The sequence below is a fragment of the Symphalangus syndactylus genome, chromosome 12 (assembly GCF_028878055.3).
Source record: "Symphalangus syndactylus isolate Jambi chromosome 12, NHGRI_mSymSyn1-v2.1_pri, whole genome shotgun sequence".
NCBI classification, from domain to species: domain Eukaryota; kingdom Metazoa; phylum Chordata; class Mammalia; order Primates; family Hylobatidae; genus Symphalangus; species Symphalangus syndactylus.
This window is the reverse complement of record NC_072441.2, coordinates 70,857,015-70,866,758: the sequence shown is the minus strand read 5'-3', so window position 1 is coordinate 70,866,758 and position 9,744 is coordinate 70,857,015. Positions and strand designations below refer to the sequence as shown.

Below are 9,744 nucleotides of genomic sequence, written 5' to 3'. Positions count from 1 at the left end.
TTGGTGCATTTTACAATCCTGTTGTAAGACAGAAAAGTTCTCCAAGTCCCCACTCAACCCAGGAAGTCCAGCTGGCTTCACCTCTCAATAAAATGGCCTAGTATTTGCATATAACCTATGCACATCCTCTCCTACACTTTAAATCATATCTAGATTATTTATAATATCTAATATTATGTAAATGCTGTAAAATAGTTGTTATGCTGTATTTTTATTTGTATATTTATTTATGTTTTAATATTTTGGATCCACAGTTGGGTTCCAGGGATGACGAACTGTGATGATGGGAGGGCTCACTGTATCTGTATTAAAGAATTAGGGTGGAAAGATAAACTTCCTTTCATGGTCCAAATTATGAACAAAAGTTGAAGCATCTTCATTAAAATTTCCCCCCAAATGAAAAAGGATGCTAGTGGCTGGATATCACTATCCTCTGTCCCTCAATTTATTCCTCAAAGAAATTAAAAGGGTTAGCAATTAAAAGGTTTAGAACATCCCCCGTGGAAGGTCACCCATTCATCAGATTGTGCCCAGTGAAATTAAGCTTCTGGCTTGCATCACCTCACTCTTCTGGGCCACTGGGATAACTGAAGCATCTCACCTCTAGGCAAAGTGCAGGGCCTTAATGGCTAGTTAAGCCCTGGTCAGTGCAGAATTTAATATGACTAATGAGACAGCAAGGCACCTTTGGTTGCGCTCTGCCCCAGGGTGTCCTCAAATTTGTCTCACTACAATAAAAAACAAAAGTAAATCTAGCTCCAGAAGGGGGTATCCCTCATTTTGGCAGGCCTAAAACAGTAGTAGACAGCAGTGTAGCAGTTATGCACACTAGATCTGTGACTCAGATAATCCTGCGATCTAATCCTGGCACCATCAATCAAACACTGTGGGAATTGGGATAAGGTGGTTGTGAGAATTAAATGAAATAATCTTGTATATAGCATATAACCAGTGCTCAAGAAACAATGGTTTTTATTACTATCATTATTTTGGGAAACTTGTCCAACCAGGATATTTTAGATATTGATGAGTGCAGGGTGGGAAAAAAGAGGAAAAAAGTCTACTTACCAATCAATAAAAGGCAGTTTAAAGGACTGGAGCTGTTTGGGCAGATAAGTACATTAATCCCACCTACAATTAGATAAGGTATCACGTGGAAGGGTGATTGGAGTTGTTTAGTAAGGCCCCAGAGGCGGAGGCTGAACCAGTGCAGAGGGCAGAGGTCAAGGAGAGACAAATTTGGATTCATATAAGGAAGCATTTGGGGCAGATTAGAGCGGTTGGAAAAAAACGGCATGGGCTGCCTCCTGAAGGGGTCAGTATTCCAATCTTGGTTACTCAGGATCGGAAGAAATCTTGGTGGAGGAGTCCTGGATGGGACTCCAGAGATTTTGAGTTTCTAGACAACGCCTCAGACCGTAGAAGAACGTAGCCCGACCTGCCGAGGCCAGCCTCGTCCTGCTCTCCTCCACTTGTGCAACTTTCCTGCTGAAAAGTCCTAAAATTTGACCGGGGGACTGGAAACCCCGCCCCCAAGCTGCCGCGCGCTCTGAAACTCTGTTGCTGTGGAGACGGAAGCGGTTGACCCAAGGATTCTGAACGGGGTTGGGGGAGGGGAGCCGACGTAGTTCAGGAACTGGGCGTGGCTTCGGTTACTGTGGTAGCGGGGACGCTTAGGCAGGGCCTGAGCCCAGTTTAGAGGCCAATGCTCCTCCCGTCCTTTGCATGGCACCCAAGAAGGAGAAAGGAGGGACTGTGAACACCAGTTCTAAGATATGGGAACCCTCGCTCATAGCTGCACAGTTCAATCAGGTGAGCCTTGAGCCCTTTAAGCCCTCCCTGCCCCGGGCAATGCCAGAGGCCCGGCCTTAAGGCTCGCCCTCTCATCCGTATCTCTCCGTGCCCTGATGGTTCCAGCACCCAGGGTCCCAGGGACAGGAAGTGCTTGATAAACGAATGGAACTTAAGGGAACACCCACCAGGTGAGTCAGTGTGATTTCAAAGGCCGGTGAGAACTGCGTGGTGGGGAAGAGAGGAGGTGTGGCTCTGACACCTCCAGAACCTTTTCAATGAAGTCGTCCAGATGGCACTCCACAATTGTACTGGAATTCCTTTTATGGACTTTTTGTTTTCTCCTGAAACCTTCTAAAGGATGAGAATCCCATCAAATCATCTGTGGCCTGGCCCATAATAGGACTTTAATAAATGCTGAGTGAAAACAGACACGGAGTGCCTAGAATTACACTGTATTTAGTACAAGGGAGCCTTGTATAGATAGGAAAAGATGATTTTTTAATGTAATGCCCTGATCCCACTATATTAAAGTTTTGACATATTTTGAAGGTGTAGGAGATCAGAGCAATGAGGGATTGGCGGCCAGCTTACCCACAGGATGCCACAAAGGCACCAGGCAATCTACAAACCACCTACCACAGGACTTCAAAGTGCATGAGATCCCAGAATTTACTGGCTCTCCACCCAGCTTCAGTGAATGAGAAGCCCAATAGCTCTTGTCACCTGTGGCTGGAAATCCCCTTCTACATTAAGCTGTTTCCCAAGTTAGCATTTGGGAAGAGAAAAGTTGTTTCTGGAAATTCCAGGCCGCCTTTGTGAACTACTTTGAAAAATGGGGAAAAAAATTTTTTTTTCATTTTATATATGTCTCTATGGTGCACTAGAGAGTTAGTACTTAAAGGGAAAATGGATCTAAAGTCTTGTGTTGCCCTCATGAGAAATTTTTACCTGTCTTTATTTTCCACTATAACTGTTTTTTTTTCCTATTAACAGTAATTCTGTTTGATAAGGAAATTAGTCCTGATGAAGAATTTCATGAAAGTAGTTATGATACTCCTGATGCTGATGTGATGTCATGGAATTTTGGGTCCTTTCTATAACTTTAGTAATGCCGGATGTCAACTCAGTAATCCCCAGTTACATTCTCAAATTCTCAAAGATGTTTTTCAAAGCACTTTGTAAAAGCACCCTCTCTTTTGCTTTTATAAGTCAGCGCTAGCCAAAATAATTTTTTCTCCATTTTCTTTGAGATTGTGTAGGCCAAGTTTGGTCTTGGAGTGAACATTTCTGCTTGAATTATAAACTGCTGAACAACGGAGTTTGATGGAGGTGCTGACACTGCATTAGCTTTAGTGTTGCAAATATGAAGCTATAATTTTCCTAGTTGAATGGAAAACCTAAAGGCACTATTTGTCCTTATGGCTTGAAAACCTGAAATAATATTCAGCTTTCTTGATCCTACTCAAACAATATAACTTCAATAAATCTTATGTATTAATAGAAAGAATTTGAACTCAAAGTAATATGTAGTTTTAACTATAAAGAGTGAACTCAATTTTCTTCAGTTTGTTGGAATACACATTTTCTTATTGCAGGAAAAAGACAACTACCCTCCACCTCCTCTCACATTTTTCTCTGCTTGATTTCATGTATGATCTAAAAGAATAATTCCCAGATTAACCCAGCAGTTCAATGCCCAGAGGTATGCCCTAACCACCAATGAAACGGACTCTGAATTTAGGTTATAGATGACTGTGGGTGTGTGAATTTTGAGCACACATAGTGTGCTCTATTGTTTTAGTATCCAGAGAGTTTCTTTCCATATACTTGTTACTCATGTCCAAGTATGTGTGGTTGAGTGTGTGTGCTAGTGTGTGTGTTGTATTATGTGTGTGTGTTGTATTATGTGTGTGTGTTGGGGGTGAGAGAGAAGGAAAGAATTCCTCCAGTCTTCTATAAACCAGTTTTTAGAAGTAACTCATTGGATAACCCAAATCAATAGTATTTTTGAACTCATGTTCATGTTGGGTAGGCTTTAAAGAGAATAAACAAGTTCGCAATTTGGTTTTATTGAATTTACCTTGTATCACTGTCTCAGGTTGTCCTTTCAGGCTGGAATAATTGTCAATTGTTTCATACATTTTAGTTGGTTTTAAAATATAAAATGATAGCAAATAATACAAAGCATTCTATCACTAAGCACTAAATGATTAAATAGAGACTAGAGGTTAGGAAGATGAATATGGGCTGGGATAGTCAGGAAATGATTTGTAAAATATTTGCCTTCACCTGGGCTCTAAATAATGGGTGGAATTTGAACAGGTAGAATGAAGGAGCATGATTATTTTAAGTAGGGAGACTAATATGTGCACTAAGTAAATCTGACACATTTAGATTGGGAGAAAAAATGTACGTTAGACCACTTCTGGGTATACATTGCTCCTAAATTAATTCTGTCAAGGAAATGGTCATTTACTATCTTTGCTATCCATACATCAAAATATTTAACTTATTGATATGAGTGAAATTTCACATCTCAAATTATGTAAAAAGAAAATAGGTACATTGGCAATAAGATTATAAAAATATCCTTTTGTGTTAGTATGTATGTGACATAGACATTATATTTATGATCTCTAGCAGCATTAGAAAGTCAAAGATGCCTTGGTATCATAGAGATTAAAATCTTTCCATGCAATGGTCAAGGCAGGCTCTATTGGCCACAGTGATAGGAAGAAGTGTTAACCTTAGCACTCAGTACTATTTAAACAATATTAATTCCCCATGCTTCCCTCTCCTCACCCCCTGGAAGCTGCCATTGTACTTTCTGTCTCTCCAAATTTGACTATTTTAGATACTTCATGTAAGTGGAATCATATAGTATTTGTCTTTTCGTGACTCTTATTTTACTTAACATAATGTCTTCAAGGTTCATTCATATTGTAGCATGTCTCAGAATTTCCTTCCTTTTTACATTTTATTTATTCATTCATTCATTGATGGGCACTTGGGTTGCTTTCACCTCTTGGCTGTGGGTGTGCTAAAATCTGTTGGAGTGCTAAAATCTGTTGGAGTCTCTGCTTTAAAATCATTTGGGTATGTGTACAGAAGTAGAATTGCTAGATCATATGATAATTCTGTATTTAATTTTGTTCTGAGACAGGGTCTATGTGGCCCAGGCTGATCTCAAACTCCTGGATTCAAGCAATCCTCCCACCTTGGGCTTTCAAAGTGCTAGGATTACAGCATTAAGCCACTGTGCCTGGATTTAATTTTTTGAGGAACTACCATATCATTTTGCACAGTGGCTACATCATTTTGCATTCCAACCAACAATGTACAAGGATTTCCATTTCACCACATCTTTGCCAGCACTTTTTTTATTTTTTATTTATTTATTTTTTGGTGAGGTTTGTTTTTGTTCGTTTTTCGGTTTTGGTTTTGATTTTTTAATAATAGCTGTCCTAACAGATATGAGGTGATAGCTCACTGTGGTTTAGATGTTCATTTCTCTAATGATAAGTGATGTTGAGCATCTTTATTCTTTGTCTCTTGTAACAACTTTTGACTTAAAGTCTTTTTTTGTGTGTTATAGTTGCTTAACCTCCCGTGCTCGCTCTTGGTTACTATTAATATTTGCATGGAATATCTTTGTCTGTCCCTTACTTTCAACCTATGCATATCCTTAGAGCTAAAGTGAATCTCTGCAGACAGCATATACTTGAATTCTGAGTAGTTTTGTTTGTTGTTTTTTAATCCATTCTGCCAGTCTCTGTTTTATTATTGTAGGGTTTAATACATTTACATTTAAAGTGATTACTGGTATGAAAAGACTTACTTTTGCCATTTTATTATTTGTTTCCCATATGCCTTACAGATTTTTTGTGTCCTTTGTTACCTCCATTAGTGCCTTTATTTAGTTGATTTTTTTTTGTGACATGTTTAGAATGCCTTCTCATTTTCTTCTGTGTATATTCTATAGATATTTTCTTTGTGGTTACTATGGGAATTACATATATCATAAAATTATAATAATCTGTCTTAAATTGATACCAACTTAATATCAATTGCTTATATAAATTCACTTTACAGCTTCACCTTCTGCATGACTTATGTTATGATGTCACAAATTACATCTTTATATACTATGTACCCATTAGCATAGATTTATAATTAATTTTATACATTTTTCTTTAACTCCTGTAGAAAATAAAGTGGATTGGCAAATCAGATTACAATAATACTTTTAAAAATACATTTGTCCATGCATTTTTTTACCAAAGAAATTTATATTTTTTATAGCTTTTAGTTACTATCTAGCATCCTTCATTTCAACTTGAAGGACTCCCTTTAAAATTTTTTTATCAATTTTATTTTTGTATTCATACATAATAGAGGTACACATTTTAGAGGTACATGTCATCATTTAATACAGTCATATAGTTTGAAAAGATCAAATGACTATAAGGATATTCATCACTTTAAATATTTGTCTTTTCTTTATACTAGAAACATTCCAATTATTCTCTTCTAGCTTTTTTGAAATATATGATAGATTATTGTAAATTATAGTCACTCTACTGATCTATTAAACACTAGGACTTATTTCTTCTATCAAACTCTATATTTGTATCCATTAAGCAAACTCTATGCCCCGGCTTCATTACTTTTCCCAACCTCTGATAACTGTCATTCTACTCTTTATCTTCATGAGATCTACTTTTTTATTTCCTCCAGAAGAGTGAGCGCATACAATATTCATCTTTCCCTTATTTCACTTAACATAATGAATGCCAGTTCCATCCTTGTTGCTATAAAGGACAAGATTTCATGTTGTATGGCTGAATAGTATTTCATTGTGTATATATACTGCATATATACAGTTTTCTTTATTGGTTCATCTGTTGATGGGAACTTAGATTGATTCCATATTTCGGCTATTGTGAATACTGCTGCAATAAGCATGGAAGTGCAAATCTTTCTTTGATACATTGATATCATTTATTTTGGCTATATACCAAGTAGCGGAACTGCTGGATTATATGGTAGTTCTATCATTAGTTTTTTGAGGAATCTCCATACAGTTTTCCATAGTATCTGTATTAATTTACACTCTCATCAGCAGTATACAAGAGTTCCCCTTTCTCCACATCCCTGCCAACACTCATTATTCTCTGTCTTTTTGATAAAAGCCATTTTAACTAGGGTGGGATGATATCTCATTGTAGTTTTGATTTGCATTTATCTATGATTAGCGATGTTGACATCTTTTCATACACCTTTTGGTCATTTGTACATCTTTTTTGAGAAATGTCTATTTGAATCCTTTGCCTATTTTTAAATCAGATTATTTGGGTTTTTTTCCTATTTAGTTGTTTGAGCTCCTTAAATACCTGGTTATTAATCCCTCGTCAGATGGATAATTTGCAAATATTTTCTCCCATTCCATGAGTTGTCTTTTCATTTTGTTGATTGTTTTCTTTGCTGCGCAGAGCTTTTTAGCTTGATGTGATCCCACTTCTCTATTTTTGCTTTGGTTGCATATGCTTTTGAGGTCTTACACACAAAAAAATACTTGCCTAGACCAATGTCCTGAAACATTTCTCCAATGTTTTCTTCTAATAATTTCATAGTCTCAGGCATTAGATTTAAGTCTGCAATCCATTTTGATTTGATTTTTGTGTATGGAGAGAGACAGGGGTCTAGTTTCATTCTTCTGCATATGGATATCCAGTTTTCCCAGCATTTATTTCCCATTTATTGAAGAGACTGTCCTTTTTTGTTGTAAGCTCTTGGCACTGTTGTTGAAAATGAGTTTACTACAAATTCGTTTGTTTATATCTGAGTTCTCTATTCTGTTCCATTGGTCTATGTGTCCATTTTTATGCCAGTCCCATGCAGATTTGTTTACTATATTTTGAAATCAGGTAGTTTGATGCCTCTAGCTTTGCTCTTTTGCTTAAGAATCCTTTGGTTCTCCTGGGTTTTGTGTGGTTCCATATAAATTTTAGGATTTTTTTCTATTTCTGTGAAGACTGTCATTAGTATTTTAATAGGGATTGCATAACTGTAAATTATTTTGGATAGTATAGATATTTTTACAATATTAATTCTTCCAATCCATGAGCATGGGATATCTTTTCTTTTTGGTGTATATCCTCTTCAATCACTTACATCAGTGTTTTCTAGTTTTACTTGTGTAGATCTTTCATTTCTTTGATAAAATTGATTCCTAGGCATTTTATCACTACTGCAAATGGGCTTGCTTTATTGATTTTTTTTTCATATTGTATGCTGCTGATGAATATAAGTGCTACTGATTTCTGTATGTTGCTTTTGTATCCTGCAACTTTACTGAATATATCAGTTCTAACAGTCTCTTTGGTGAAGTCATTAGATTTTTCTAAGTATGAAATCATGTCTGTGAACAATGCTAATTTGACATATTTCTTTTCAGTTTGGATGTCCTTCATCTCTATCTCTTGCCTAATTGTTCTGGCCAAGATTTCCAGCAATATATTAAATAAAAGTGGTAAAATTCAGCATCCTTTTCATTCTATTCCAGATCTTAGAGGAAAGGCTTTCCATTTCTTCCTGGTCAGTATGATTTTAGCTGAGGGTTTGGCCTTTATCATTTGAGGTATGTTTCTTCTATACCCAGTTTTTTATGGTTTTCATCCTAAAGAGATGTTAAACTTTGTCAAATGCTTTTTCATCATCTATTGAAATGATCATATGTGTTTTGTTCTTGGTTCTATTCATACAGTGTATCATGTTTCTTGATTTACCTATGTTAAGCCTTCCTCGCATTCCTGACATAAATTCCACTTGATAATGGTAAATTATCTTTTTAATGTGTTGTTGAATTTGGTTTGCTAGTATTAGGTTGGTGCAAAAGTAATTGCAGTTTTGGCCATTTTAATGATATTTAGCACTTTATCAGTGATACTGACCTATAGCCTTTTACGTTGTTTCTTTATGTGGTTTTGGTAGCAAGGTAATGCTGGCATCACGGAGTAAATTTGGAAGTATTCTCTTTTTCTCAATTTTTTTGAAGAATTTGGGTAGAATTGGTAAGAATTTTACTTTAAATATTCAATAGAATTCAGCAATGAAGCTGTCATGTCCTGGGGTTTTATTTGATGGGAAATTTTTTATTACAGCTTCAATCTTATTATTCATTATTGGTTTGTTAAAATTTTCTATTTATTCATGGTTCAATCTCAGTAAGTTGTATGTGTTAGGAATTTATCCATTTCTTCTAGGTTTTCCAATTGTTGGTGTTCAGTTGTTCATAATAGTCTCTCATGATTCTTTGCATTTCTGTGGTCTTAGTTGTTATATCTCCTATTTTGTTTCCAAGTTTATTGACCTGGGTCTTCTCTCTTATTTCTTAGTCTAGCTAAAGATTTGACAATATGTTTATCTTTTCAAAAAAAATCAACTTGTTTTATTCCATTGATCTGTATTTTTTTAGCTTCATTTTCATTTATTTCTTCTCTGATCTTTATTATTTTCCTTCCACTAATTTAAGGTTTGATTTGTTCTTGCTTTTCTAGTTCTTTGAGGCACATGACTGACATGGTTTGGATCTGAGTCCTTAACCAAATCTCACCTTGAATTGTAATCCCCATAATCCCCATGTGTTAAGAGAGACCAGATGGAGATAATTGAATCATAGGGGTGGTTTTCCCCATGGTGTTCTTGTGATAGTGAGGGAATATCACAAGATCTTATGGTTTTATAAAAGGCTGTTCCCCTGCACTGGCTCATATGCTTTCCCACCTGCTGCCATGTAAGATGTGCCTTTGCTTCTCCTTCATCTTCCACCATGATTGTAAGTTTTCTGAGGCCTCCCCAGCAATAGAGAATTGTGAATCATTAAACCTCTTTTCTTTATAAATTACCCAGCCTTGAGTATTTCTTCATAGTGGTATGAGAATTGACTAG

The 9,744-nt window shown here is 36.3% G+C and overlaps 1 protein-coding gene across 6 annotated transcripts in view; it reads left to right on the top strand.

Annotated features, from left to right (window-relative positions):
• Window positions 1–1,654: 1,654 nt before the first annotated feature.
• SPAG17 (sperm associated antigen 17) overlaps window positions 1,655–9,744 on the top strand; it is a 238,646-nt gene continuing 230,556 nt past the window's right edge. For 3 of the 6 annotated variants that reach the window (XM_063624697.1, XM_063624699.1, XM_063624698.1), the window contains exon 1: window positions 1,666–1,812. In XM_063624697.1, coding sequence (XP_063480767.1) covers window positions 1,726–1,812 — 87 coding nt within the window. In that variant the 5' untranslated portion in view covers window positions 1,666–1,725. Of the gene's footprint in view, window positions 1,813–1,965; window positions 1,983–8,413; window positions 8,435–9,744 lie in introns of those variants that run through there. The other 3 variants (XM_063624696.1, XM_063624701.1, XM_063624700.1) reach the window with 3 other exon arrangements.